The sequence below is a fragment of the Tarenaya hassleriana genome, unplaced genomic scaffold (assembly GCF_000463585.1).
Source record: "Tarenaya hassleriana unplaced genomic scaffold, ASM46358v1 Cleome20, whole genome shotgun sequence".
In the NCBI taxonomy this organism is placed as follows: Eukaryota; Viridiplantae; Streptophyta; class Magnoliopsida; order Brassicales; family Cleomaceae; genus Tarenaya; species Tarenaya hassleriana.
In genome coordinates, this window is record NW_010965373.1 from 2,770,226 (window position 1) to 2,783,496 (window position 13,271).

At 43.0% G+C, this 13,271-nt stretch overlaps 4 protein-coding genes and 1 pseudogene across 5 annotated transcripts in view; 3 read left to right on the forward strand and 2 right to left on the reverse strand.

The window, feature by feature from the left end:
* Positions 1-802: 802 nt before the first annotated feature.
* LOC104813999 (tubby-like F-box protein 7) lies at positions 803-3,841 on the forward strand. Its single transcript, XM_010541847.2, has 4 exons — positions 803-1,236; positions 2,033-2,120; positions 2,850-2,979; positions 3,103-3,841. Exons 1-4 carry the CDS (start codon positions 886-888, stop codon positions 3,677-3,679), a joined length of 1,146 nt encoding a protein of 381 aa, XP_010540149.1. The 5' UTR covers positions 803-885; the 3' UTR covers positions 3,680-3,841.
* Positions 3,842-3,953: 112 nt separating this feature from the next.
* LOC104814000 lies at positions 3,954-6,502 on the reverse strand. The gene has a single exon (XM_010541848.2). The coding sequence runs from the start codon at positions 6,235-6,237 to the stop codon at positions 4,048-4,050; it is 2,190 nt and encodes a 729-aa protein (XP_010540150.1). The 5' UTR covers positions 6,238-6,502; the 3' UTR covers positions 3,954-4,047.
* A 139-nt stretch (positions 6,503-6,641) lies between these two features.
* On the forward strand, positions 6,642-9,339 carry LOC104814001 (annotated as a pseudogene).
* A 655-nt stretch (positions 9,340-9,994) lies between these two features.
* On the forward strand, positions 9,995-11,468 carry LOC104814002 (epidermis-specific secreted glycoprotein EP1-like). Its single transcript, XM_010541849.1, has one exon. It carries the CDS (start codon positions 10,046-10,048, stop codon positions 11,375-11,377), a length of 1,332 nt encoding a protein of 443 aa, XP_010540151.1. The 5' UTR covers positions 9,995-10,045; the 3' UTR covers positions 11,378-11,468.
* A 957-nt stretch (positions 11,469-12,425) lies between these two features.
* The window catches only part of LOC104814003 (epidermis-specific secreted glycoprotein EP1-like), a 1,872-nt gene continuing 1,026 nt past the window's right edge, over positions 12,426-13,271 (reverse strand). Inside the window, exon 2 of one of the 2 annotated variants that reach the window (XM_010541850.2) lies at positions 12,426-13,271. In XM_010541850.2, coding sequence (XP_010540152.1) covers positions 12,571-13,271 — 701 coding nt within the window. In that variant the 3' untranslated portion in view covers positions 12,426-12,570. The other variant, XM_010541851.2, reaches the window with a different exon arrangement.

Consider the following 13,271-nt stretch of genomic DNA (forward strand, 5'->3'; position numbering starts at 1 on the left):
CCCCCCCCCCCTCCCCAAAAAAAAAGATTGTTTTTTAAATTTTTTTCCCGCATATTTTTATATCGGATTTATAAAAATGCAAAATTCATGGGAATATCCCAAGAATCGAATAGTGTTCGACATAGTAATGGGGATCATCAACTCAATGAGAAGAAAGAAACATTAAAAAAAAAAAAAATCGATGAGGAGGCAGAGCGTGAGCCAATTTCCTTGTACGCACGCATATATATATATATATATAAATATATATATATATATATATATATATATATTTATTTGATTCGGACACAACGTGCAAGCGGTGTGCTGCAAATGAGCAATTGAAATCGAACCGGACACGTAAATCAAACCTAACCGAATTTTAACCCAACATGCGCCCCTCGCGCCCAACTCTATGAACCCTTCCTTCTCCACGTAACCTAATGTTTATAAAATATATTATATGATATTATTATATAAATTCAAGACTGCCTCTAGATAGTTGTGTGATAATAAGAATTTTCTAATTTCAGTTATTTTTGTAGTTGATTTTTTTTTTAATTTTGAAAATATTATATCGTATTTGTATTTGGGTTCATTTGTTTTTTAGAGTTGATTTAATATCATTATATTTAATGACTATACATACATTCTTGAATATCCAGAACCGAATTTCTAACCCATATTGCCAACTGTCAAAGAGAGCGTATCTCATTTGTCTGTCATCTGTAGAATCACAGACCCGTCACTGTATCACTACCAATATTCTCAATTGATTTTTCTCTGCCAATATTTCCGTTTTTTTTCCGTCCGAATTTCCGCTTTTATACACTCCCTTCGCCCAAACCGGAAGAACTGTTTGCTCTTCGACAGATAGCAAACCCATCAGCGGGCCCACAAACAGACATGCCGCCATGGAAATCGCTCTCCCTCTCCCGGAGAAGACGAAGATCGTCACCGGAGGATCCGAATGGCCAGACCCAACCCGAAAACGACTACCCAAACGAGCCCGAGAATCTCGCGGGCTCGCCGTCGTGGTCGTCCCTTCTCCCGGAACTCCTCGGCGAGATCGTGCGGCGCGTGGAGGAGAGCGAGGACCGGTGGCCGCAGCGACGCAGCGTTGTGGCTTGTGCCGGGGTCTGTAAAAGATGGCGGAAGGCGACGAAAGAGATCGTTGAGTCTTCTTCAGGAGTTGGTGATTTTGATGATTATGATGATAATGGCGGAGAAATCACTTTCCCCTCTTGCCTGAAACTGGTAAGCTTTTTCATTTGTCCTTTTCCTGAAATTGGAAATCCTTCCCTTTTCGGGTTTTTTCGATCGTTTCGTAAAATGGGTTCGGACTATTTCATCTGGAACCCATGGATTTGTGATCGATTTTTACGTTTATTCAAGAAACCACAGGCTCAGTGGTAACGGAGTAATCTAACGTTTGAATTTGGCATCTCAAAGGGTTAAGCTTGTCAACAATTTTAATATTTTTTGGCTTCCCCAGTTTATTATTAGTCATCTGTCAAATTGAAACCCCCTGATTTTGTTTGGATTTCTCATCATCTTCCAACAGGATCATAAGCTGTTCTATCTAAATGTTTAGCGAGAAAAGTTTAGTTTTTGCATTTCTTGTGTAGAAACTGTAATAAGCCCTTCTCGCTCCGGGTTCAGGTGTTTCTATGGTGAGTTGTAGTTGTCATTGCAGGAGTAGTGGTGCCAAACTTTAGGGTTCTGTTTATGTAGGAAGACTTGTTAGGGTTCTTGAAGGTAAATTGCCTAACTGGAAGTAATTGTATGCCATGGTGCTGAAGGAATCCAAGTGCCTTGTAATTCTGGAACGTTTAACAGTTCCTGGCTTCGTATATCTGTTAGAGGTGTTTCTTTATGCGTTTGTTTATTCGACAAAGGGAAAAGATTTATCATGTAGACATGCTACCATTATTATCCAAGAGACTCCAAGAGAAAGATAATGTGTCATGCATGTGAATATTTATGAGAAGAAGGAACTGGTGGCTGGTATAGTGTATTTGGTGCTTATGGGTTTCCTGTGATGTTTCCGTAGGCGGGTCCACGCAATTTTCCGAATCAATGTCTCATAAGGAGGGATAGGAAGACATCAACGTTTTACCTCTACCTTGCTCTTGCACAATGTGAGTGATCAAAAGCATGTTGTTGTTGTTGTTCTCTCTCTGTTGCTGTTTCTTCTCTTTCCATGGTTCAAATGCAGAAAAGGAAAGGACATGAAGGCAACCACTATGACTTTGTCAATGTTTTGTTTCGGTTGGGATCTTTAAAATTCGCCGGCAATTGTGACTGTGTCAAACTCTTGACATTTGCAATATGAATGGAATTATAGTGATGGAGAAATAGCTGTTTTGGTCAAAAACTTTGACTTTTTGATTTAGTGAGATACACTAGACAGTTAGTTACTAGCATGTGTATACTTTGGATTCTTGCCCTTTCACTGATGGAGAAATAGCTTTCCATAAATCAATAGACTTCAAGGATTTAGAATTTATGATGTAAAGGAAAATGTCCTTGGAAAAAATCGACAATATCAGTATGTATCTACTATCTAGTCACATATAAGTTATATAACTTCTGTATTCGAGGCAGTTGCTGTGTTTGCTCTTCAGTCCTTGACATTGTATAGTTCTAAATCGTGCTCTATCTTTGTTTTAAGATCATCAATCCACCCTCCCGGCTCATGCTGTATAGATGGAATGAAGAAAATTTCTAGTACCTGGTCTTTCTTGAATGTATTGGCTCCGCTAGCTACTGTGTTTTAGAAAATATAAGCTGAGTACTTCAATATATTTCCAAAATTTGATTCTTATTATTCTTGCTAATCTTCCCTTTCCTCATTTCCTCTATGTCAGCATTCACCGATAGGGGGAAGTTTCTTCTCGCTGCGCATAGACATAGACGTGGTCTATACATAGATTACATAATCTCAAGTGATGCCGAAGATCTATCTCAACAAAGCAATTCGTATCTCGGGAAAATCAGGTAGATTCGGTTACTTGTATTGTTTCAGTGAAATGCCCATGTTGTAATGATATTTGATCAAAGCATCAAACATGGCTGGATCTCCGAAATGACTTCCCCCTGATTTCTTTCCACCTTGTCTAGATCGGATTTGTTTGGAACCGACTTCAAGATCTATGACAGCCAATCTCCCCACGAAGATGCAAAGCCTTCCAGCTGCAGAGCTAGCCGAAGATGCACAAGTAGACAAGTAAACCCTCAAGTTTCAGCAGCAGCAGCAGCAGCCAATTTCGAGGTGGGAAGAGTTTCTTACAAGTTCAACCTCTTCAAAACAAGAAGTCCAAGAAGAATGGTCTGTTCAGTAAAATGCCCGTCTTCTCGAGAAAACCCTAACTATCTGGAAGCTTCTGAGGCAGATAAGAAGCCCGAGTTTGCGGTTTTGAAGAACAAAGTTCCGAGGTGGCATGAGCAGCTCCAATGCTGGTGCTTGAACTTTCACGGCCGCGTCACTGTTGCCTCGGTGAAAAACTTCCAGCTGGTGGCATCAATGGCTCCGACCCAACAGCGAGGAGGCGCGAAGTCAGGCTGGGACAACGTCGTGTTGCAGTTTGGAAAGGTCGGAGATGATATATTCACAATGGACTATATGCAGCCATTGTCGGCCTTTCAAGCCTTTGCCATCTGCCTCACCAGCTTCGGCACCAAGTTGGCATGCGAGTAAGAAAATTAATTTTCTTCTCTTCTCTGCGTAAATTTTGGTGTTTCATATGTATCTATCCATTCCATATACATGCGTACATGTTCGTTTTATTGCCAGACTTGTTTGCTGTTCTTTGATCAGATATATATTGGTATATATACACATGTTGAATGTATTTACCCACTGCAGTTGCAGATGCTCTCTCTCTCTAAATTTCGATTTTCGAGTCAGTAAAAATCTCGTTCAAATAATTTTACAATTACCCCTTTTAATCGTTATTCCTTAAACTTGCAATCTTTTTGCTTCTGGGGTTTGTGTTTATGCATTTGCTTCAACTTACATGGCATCAAAGAAAGAAAAGAACAAGACAAGATGGAATGCAGCTAAAACTAATAAACCAGACCGAAGTGAGCCATCAACAGCCAGACGAAATCCACGAGCTCGCCCCCTCGGCTAAGCTGCTCGAGACGGGCCTTAGCATCGGAATGCAAAGCCGCAAAGGAAAGAAACTCCGACCAAACTTGGCTCAGTACCCTCCATTTGTTTTCTCCATTGGTATGTATCTTCAGTTCTTTGGCTATCAAACTCGCCTCGACCAATACTCCCTCGTCTCCCATGGAAGCGATCTTGTCGCTGGTCAGCTTCACTTCTGTCGGATTCTCACGGATGAACTCGTCGGCTTCCGCCAATGCTTCCTTGAATGTGATCGTTCCAAGGCCCGCGACCTCTGACATCAGCTCGGGCTTAAAGATCATTAGATACATCATATATCCTGAGATCTTTCTGCTGAATTCACGTTCAGCGATATTCTCTTCAGTCGGCTCTTCTTCTTGGTAGAGAATCTCTGTGGCAATGTGCCATAGCAGAAGACTCTTGTCAAAGTCGACGTTTTCCACATAATGCGTCAATGTCTCTGATCTGATCCCACGCAATGCCCACTCTCCCCTCGATGATGATATTTTCTTGGCATCTTCGAGGGTTTCAGCGAGACGGGACTTGCGTTTCAGCAGCTCAAATACGTCGCTCCACAGCGTTTTCGTCAAGGGTTCACTCGACATAGCTCTTTGCAATCTCATCTCGTGGAGCAGATCCTCGATGTTGAGGACGTCAATTATGTAGCGGTAAAGAGATCTGAGAAGTTCATCTATGTCTGAGAAGATCTTCATGGAACAACGATTAGTGACATCGCTGATACATCTTCGAACTCTTGTCCAGATGATACTGGTGAGACGCTTGACATAACATCCGGTTCTGTCCTCGACCTTGTGAACCCTTTTCTCGTCTGCTTTCAGACAGAAGTGGGTGAAGTTGAACGTGTATATTTTTCCAGCCCATCTTCCGAGTAGAAATGGTATTGTCAGTGCCTCATCATGGATTTCACGGCTGTCGCCTTTGCTGGATATCTGTTTCTTCCACTGTGGCCGCTTGAAACCGAGGATCCAATTGAGTATAGCGTCTTTTCTCGATGGGTTAACCTCGGGTTTGCCTTTCAGTTTGCTCAGGACAACGAATGTCCAGTCAGAGAGCAGGAGCATGAACGTGGATGCGAGATCAAGAGCTATTCCGACCAAGAACAACGTGTAGGTAACGACAATAGCGGCTCCCTGAAACTCTCGGCTCTTCTGGTGACTGTAATGAAATTTCTGGAAGGCCCAGAGAAGAGATCCCGAGGCTATGACCCGAAAGAGAATCCCTATCTTGCTGTGAAGAACGGCAGCTTTTGAGTACAGGGCATGATAGATAAAGCAGAGCTCTGCTTCTATAACCATCAGAGCTTCTTCTGGAGTCGTTTTTTCGAAGAACTTCTTGCTCACTTCGAGATCGCCGAAGCTGAAGACGAGATTGGATACGAGACTGTTGAAGTGGTTGAAGAACTCGTAAGCATACTGCACGATCTCGAGATCGGTCAGGTATCTTTCTGGCTTTACCATCTTTAGAGGATTCTTGCTTTTCCTGAACAACCACATCAAGATTCCGGGAAGAGTTGTCGGCAAACTTTCTTCAAAAGCCTCCTCGATATCGTCCTTGCTCAAGTTCCGGGCCTTGATCACCGCGTGGCTAAACTTTCCCGAGCTCGCGAGGTTCAACGCGATGGTCCTCTCGAGATATTTTAGGACACCAGCAATGAACAAGAACAGTGTCGGAAGCCAGAGATGGTTGGGAAGAGACTGAAGTACTGCAAAGACAGCTGCAAGTAGCTGGAAGACGAGGCCTAACAAGTGTCTGGTCCAGAGGACGTTATCTTCGAGGGAGAGGGCGGTAATGGTGTCTGGTCCGCCGAGGTGTAAGATCAAGAACGGCGACCACATGGCCATAAGCTTCTTTTCCTGACGAGATTCGTTCGGTTTCGGATCTTTCCACAGGTTCTTGGAGATCAAACCGGCGGCGAAACTCGGCGACCAATCGGCCAGGAGGTAAGACGACCACAAAACCAGAGTCAGAAGCTTCGACCATTTGCGTTTCCTTAATGGAGCGAAGAAGATGAGAAATGTCTGAAGGGACAGACTCAGAATCAACAGTCCCTTGATGTTCCATCTCTCCCAAGCATCTTTGATATGTTTTGGTAACACTTCCACCATCTTCCTCCTCCTCTGTTTCTGCTTTGTGTATCAGAAGCTCTTCATATCCTATTACTGAAGCCAAAATCTTTCTTAATTGATTATGATAAATCATATAACCATGTGCTCACCTGCACTGCTTTGTTAATGGAGCATAAGATATCACCATCGATTTATCTTTCCCATACGCTTATTATTTGTTTGCCCTTTTTCCTAGGATAAAAATTGACCGACGTATTGTATTTTCTTTAATCCATGAACAGTATAGTCTTTCTTTAATACTTATGAAAATAAATCATTTGTCCCATGTGTCATCATAATAGAAATGGACCGATTTTTCACGACATAACGTTTGACCATATTTTTGATTTATTATCGAAATTAAGGGCGCGATGAGAGAGAAGCCAATGGAAATATTTGCAGAGTTGGCAATAGCAGAGGGGGGAAAAAAAACTAAATTACTTGTCACATGGGTAACCTCTACAAGAAAATAAGTTAATTACAAGTTACAAACATATTAATTAGACAACAAATATTAACCTTTATTTTTTCTTTAAAAAAACACGACTGGATCAAACCTCCGAGGTTTCTGATTCAGTTTGTGTTTGCTTTCTTGAATCCTTTTTTTTTTTTTGTTCACACACTGGTTTCAATTTCTCTACAAAAGAAGAGAGATGGTGGAGGCGATTCCGAAGACAGTGAAAGATCTGTGGGAGAAATGGAACATCCGAGGATTAGTGATATTAAGCCTTACCCTCCAATCGATCCTCGTGTTCTTGGCGCCGTGCAGAAAACGTACGGACACTAAGCTCTTCGTCGTCCTCGTCTGGTTAGCTTACCTCCTCGCCGACTGGTCTGCAGCTTACGCCGTCGGACAAATCTCGGACATCAAAGGGGACGATAAAGATTCCGCCAGCACTGAGCCTGAGCTCTTAGCCTTTTGGGCCCCGTTCCTCCTCTTTCACCTCGGCGGTCCCGATTCCATCACTGCACTTGCTCTGGAGGACAACGAGCTATGGCGAAGGCACTTGTTCGGTTTCTTAAGCCAAGCTACTGCCACTCTCTACGTGTTTCTACTGTCCATACCCAACAGGCTTTATGGCTCCGACAGCGCTCATGCTTGTGGCTGGGGCCATCAAGTTTGTCGAGAGGACAATGGCGTTATACAAGGCGAGTTCTGGCAAGTTCAAAGGTTCTATCCTGCGAAAACATGTGAAGCTGAGGAAGAAAGATAAGGGCATTCCGGGGCAGATAATCACGATCGAGGAAGAAGATACAGTTCATGTTCCTGTCATACCAGATAGGGAGCTGACGGAACTTGAAGTTGTACACTATGCTTACAAGTTCTTCTGTATCTCCAAGCGTCTTGTTGCTGACATCAGGTTTACTTCTCAACAGTTGGATCAAAGCAGGAGATTTTTCGGCTCTTTGGGTGCGGAGGAAGCTTTGAGGATTTTGGAAGTCGAGCTCTGTTTCATGTATGACTCTTTGTTCACAAAAGCAGACATTCTGCATTCCCGAGCAGGAACACTTTTCCGATGCATAGCCCTCGGATCTCTCATCTCGTCTCTCTGCATATTCGCGACGAAGAACAAGGATAGATACGACAGATTCGATGTCATCCTCACTTATGCATTGCTCATAGGTGGAATACTTCTCGACTCCTTTGCCGTTCTCACGTTCTGTGTCTCGGATCGGACGTTTGCTCTATCGAGGAAGATGAAGGAGAAGCCGGATGAAGAAGAAACCTGGGTAGACAAACGTGTAAACCAGCTCCTCGGTTTCAGGAAGCCGAAGTGGAAGAAATGCAGATGCTTAGAAGAAGATTTGCATCAAGTGATGGATAGAAGATTTATATTTCGAAGATGGTCCGAGTACGTGCATGGATACAACCTGATTTCATTCTGCTTAGGAGTACGTCCGAGGAGAATCCACCATTCGGACAGTTGCTTACGAAAGATAATCGGCTTCATCGCAACCCGTCCCCTCGTTCTTCCCATCCGAGTAATCTTCTCGTGTTTCACGGCCATGGAAGGAGGCACTGTCACTCAAAAAACATTCTGCTGCCTCTTGAATGACAGCGTCCCCTCTCTACTAATCTGTTTACTGATTCCTCTGTGGCTTCTTTACATCTTCTGCTCGTTGATTTTCGATATTTTCGTGTATTGGATCGATCACCTACTAGAGTTCTTCGGCCTCAAAGATCAGATGGTGGAGATACTATTCAAATCCAGCAACCGACTCACCGATGACCTGTGGGTGTTCATACACGGAGAGGTGAAGCGTAAATCCCGAATAGCTTTGCAACAGCACTGCGGAAAGGCGATATCTTCGGCCAGAGGCGAGTGGACTCTCCGTGAATGTCGAAACGTAGACTGGTCGGGACTTCTGCAGTATGTGACCAAAGTGGATTACGGACAAAGCATCGTGCTGTGGCACGTCGCCACCGAGCTCGTCTACCGAAACGAGACGGCCTCGGAGACCGATTACCGCGCCAGGGAGTTCAGCAAAACGCTCTCGGACTACATGGTGTACCTCCTGATGATGCGGCCGACCCTCATGTCGGAAGTTTCGGGAACCGGCATGTTGAAATTCGCAAGGACGTGTTCAGTGGCGAGGAAGTTCTTCAAGAAGAGCATCAATGGAGGCGGAAACGAGAGAAGGGCATGCGAAGCTCTACTGTCTAACAAGAGGAACATGATGATCTTCTTTCTGGTGAACGACGAGAGCACGTTGGACGATGCCTGCCATTTAGGGGAGGAGCTTCGAAGGATGAAGAGGAGAGGGGAAGATATATGGGGGACAGTGAGCAGAGTTTGGGTCGAGATTCTCTGTTATGCGGCGAATCACTGTGATCCTAAGCAGCATGCTGCTCAGCTCAGCAATGGCGGCGAACTTGTCGGTTTCGTCTGGCTTTTGATGGCCCATTTCGGCATTGGCAAGTGAAATCTTCTGCATCTCCTTGCCCGAAACATCTGGTCTTTTTTTCCCCCTCCGTACAAGCTGATAATCTCCTATTGCATTTAAACGTTTCATATCATTTTTCACCCTTGGTCACGCTTTTTTTTTTTTTCTGTTACCAATTCCGTGTTTTTTTTATAAAGTGTGTGTATATATCATTACAATTTGGTGGATGTTTTAAAAAATATTATAGATAAATAGATAGTGGCCTTGCCCATCATCATGAGCACGCAGAAAAATTATCTTACAGTTTCTTATAAATCATAATATTCAGCGTATACATCGAAAAATTTAACAATTTCAATATGTCAGTACAGTTTTAGGATTATTTATATATTAAATCCTAATTTACATTATGTATATACATTTATCACCGGAAAAGTTGTGTTAATTCCGCCCAAAACTGAAATTCATTGGAGAGTGTATCCAGGTAAAAAATCTATATTGCCGATAACAAGGTACAGTTCTAATTCGTGTATGAAATTTAATCTGGCTAGTTACAATTTATATTTCATAAAATAAATGCTTATATGTCATAATTTTTAATCATGAACATTTTCGTTAAACAAGAACCCCACGTGTTAGTAACGGTAGGCAAATGCCCCTTGAGTTTGAATAGTCAAACCTTTGACCGAATGCTGTGATCCACGTTTTCACGAATCTGGCTACCACTATATCCCCGAGCGGATGCAAGTTGTACGAAACAATGCAGATTAAGGTTACAAAACAACGTGCGACCCGGGATATGATATTTGAAATATAACCCAAAGTTTTTATGCAAAAAGCGTAACCAGATAAGTTCAATAGTTGTCACAATCCCTATATATATGGCCAAGTATCGATCGCTCTCGATGCATCCCATCAAAAAATGAAGATTCATACTTACTGGTACGCCTTGTTTGCGTGGTTTCTCTTCGTATCCTCCGTTAATATCGTACTGGCTCAAGCCAAAGTTCCACCATCGGAGCAGTTCCAATACGTAAACGAAGGAGAATTCGACACGGAAGACCCGGCCGAGTACGGAGCTGACACCCGGTGCTTACCGTTCGCAAGGCCTTTCGCGCTATGCTTCTACAACGTTACTCCGAACGAGTTCACACTCGCTATACGCATGGGAACTCACGATGTCGATTTCATACTCCGTCGTTGGGTCTGGGAAGCCAACGTGGGGAACCCCGTCAAGGACAATGCCACGCTGACGTTCCGACAGGACGGTAACCTTGTCCTAGCCCACGTGGACGGTCGCGTCGCCTGGCAAACTGGTACGGCCAACAAGGGCGTTGTCGGGTTTAGAATCCTCGACAACGGTAACATGGTTTTGTACGACTCAAAGGGGAAATACGTCTGGCAAAGTTTCGATTCTCCTAGGAATACTCTTTTGGTTGGTCAGTCTCTCAGGCCAAAGACCGGTCCTTACAAACTCGTCAGCCGGTCTCTCTCTTCGCCCGACGGTAATGGACCTTACACCCTTATTTTGGAGCCGAAACGGCTAGTCTTGCAATACACGGCACCGAACCTGGATAAGCCGGTCGTGTATTACGTGATAGAAAATACGTTCGAGCCATACGCGACGCTTTTCGCTAAACCGGCCGAGGGGACATCGACACAGCTGGGACTGGTCACGCCCGGAACCAACCCGATAGAGTACGATTTCGACCGGCCGAAATACAACGCAACGCTGAGCTTTCTGCGTCTCGAGTCGAATGGAAACCTCGTGGTTTACACGTACTATGATCAGGTTACGTACGAAGCAGAGGACGTTACGTACGCTCTATTCAACCGTGAGCTCAATAACAACGAGTGCTTGCTACCCGAGAGGTGCGGAGAATTCGGGCTCTGTCAGGACAGCCAGTGCGTGGCCTGCCCGTCGGACAAAGGGCTGTTGGGTTGGAGCTCGAAATGTAAGTACGAGAAGCCGAAAAGCTGTGACCCGAAGACATTCCATTACTACAAGCTCGAAGGAGTTGACCACTTCATGACCAAGTACACGAGCGGCAGTGTCGTGAAGGTGGAGGAATGTGGGAGAAGGTGCACCAGAGACTGCAAGTGTTTGGGTTACTTTTACAACAAGGAAAGCTCCAAGTGTTGGATCGCTTACGATCTCAAAACCCTAGCCAGCGTGTTGGTCTACGACTCGGAAACCCCAGAGAGAGTCCCGGACTTGACCCGCGTGGCGTACATCAAGACTCCTAACGTCTAAAAAAGTGTTATAAGATTTCGTTTTTAGTGTTTCACATAAATATATATATATATAATGTTATAAAATGTTGTATTAATTAATGCTAAGTGTATGAATACTTTGGGATCTTAAATGATAATTAAATAAAACTTTTCTCCGGTTAAGCAAATGGATTAGTGGGAGTTACAGCTTAGGCTTGGGCTCAAGGCCTAGGTAAATATTCATAATTTGTTTGTATATATATATATATGATTGAAGATAATTTATAACCAAAAATAATATTTAACATTTTAACAAAAAAAATATTTAACACACATAAATATATTTCGAAAGTATGGCAATAAGAAACTAGCTGGCTTTAGATATTAATGTTTTTTTATATTGTACAGCTAGTTGGTTAACTTTAAAAAAAAATTGTAACATGCAAGAAAATAAAATTTTAATTTGCTTTTTTATTTTTTTTATAAACTGTATATTTTTAAAATACCAAAGTTGAATTTAATCATTAATTCGCCATGACATTTTCTTTTATAAAATTCTGATGGAAAGTAATATTTTTTTACATCATTAATATTCTCTGAAAATTCGATAATATTTTGAAATTTCCAAATAATTGATGTATTTATATAATTTAAAGTTCAATATTTTGAAAGTTTATGTGAAGTGTAAAAAAACTGCATTTGTTTTGTTATCGAATCGATTATTCCTTTTATGTATTGATAATAATTTAATCCTTTAAAACAGTTGGATGTGTTCATGAAAGTGAAACGGTGATGCTATGTGGATAATAATAATTTTGTTTTCTATATGGATAAAGATGATGGTGCTTACGTGGCACTTTCGCAAGTGGCAACAAAGGGCAACTTGGTCTTTTAATTACGCAATTAGTTTGGCGGTATTTAACGTTAACTATGAAAATCTGTTTAATGAAAAGATAATTAGGAAAGCCAAACGCTATAACTATGAAAATCTGCATGCTTAGTAGATCGATAGTTTTATCATTAACGATTTTAAATTAATATAAAACACGTACCAATGAAAATCATGATCTCCGTATCCAAATCACGTGAACAGATATAATTAACCTCCAATTTTATTCGGATTTATCTCGTTATTACCAACCCCATGCAAGAGAAATTAACAAGCGGAAATATAATTAAACGAAATTAGCAAATACAAAAAGGCCTCCTTTATTCGCCACCCTTCGGCCTCAGTTATTTACCATTTGGAGCCTTGACGTAAGCGACCTGAGAAGCATCTCCGCTCTTAGTCAGTGTCTTGAGCTCATAACCCAACCAGCATTTCGAGCTTTTCCGGTTATAGAAGAAACCCATACACTTGCAGTCCTTCGTACATTTGTCTCCACAGCCATTCTCCGTCGCCGTGGAACCGCCGTTGTATTTGGTCATGAAATGGTCTACGCCTTCCAGCTTGAAGTAATGGAACGTCTTCGGGTCACAGCTCGTCAGTTTTGGCGGCCGACAAGTCTCGTCCCAACCGGTGAGTCCCTTGTCCGTAGGGCAGGCGTTGCACTGGCTCTTCCTGCACAGACCGAAGTCACCGCACCACGTGGCCAGCCGACAGTCATCGTTCCCGTCGAAGTCGTCCCTTGTGAACGCAGTGTACGTCACGTCCCACGCCGTCGCGGTCGCGGCCGTGCTGTAACTGTAGACTCTGACGTTCCCGTCCGATTCGAGGCGGATGAAACTCAGCGTCGCGTTGTGTTTAGGCCGTGAGAGAAAAGCGGACGCGTTGAATTGTGAGCCCTGGATCTTCCCCTCGAACGACATACCGTAGGTTGTGTCGAAGGCATCTTCCTTGACTTTGAACGTCATGGACTCGAACCGGGTGTTGATCTTGGTGAAGAATTCGTACTCGTAATAAGCGATTGGTTTCTGGGTCATGTTCGTCGTGT

What these genes read in the sequence shown, in the direction of transcription:
- LOC104813999 (XM_010541847.2), top strand. Translation starts at nt 886, where the DNA reads ATGCCGCCATGGAAATCGCTCTCCCTCTCCCGGAGAAGACGAAGATCG. An exon ending in TCCCCTCTTGCCTGAAACTG is followed by an intron (nt 1,237 to 2,032) that starts GTAAGCTTTTTC and finishes ATGTTTCCGTAG; the next exon opens with GCGGGTCCACGCAATTTTCC. An exon ending in TCGTATCTCGGGAAAATCAG is followed by an intron (nt 2,980 to 3,102) that starts GTAGATTCGGTT and finishes CACCTTGTCTAG; the next exon opens with ATCGGATTTGTTTGGAACCG.
- LOC104814000 (XM_010541848.2), bottom strand. Translation starts at nt 6,237, where the DNA reads ATGGTGGAAGTGTTACCAAAACATATCAAAGATGCTTGGGAGAGATGG.
- LOC104814002 (XM_010541849.1), top strand. Translation starts at nt 10,046, where the DNA reads ATGAAGATTCATACTTACTGGTACGCCTTGTTTGCGTGGTTTCTCTTC.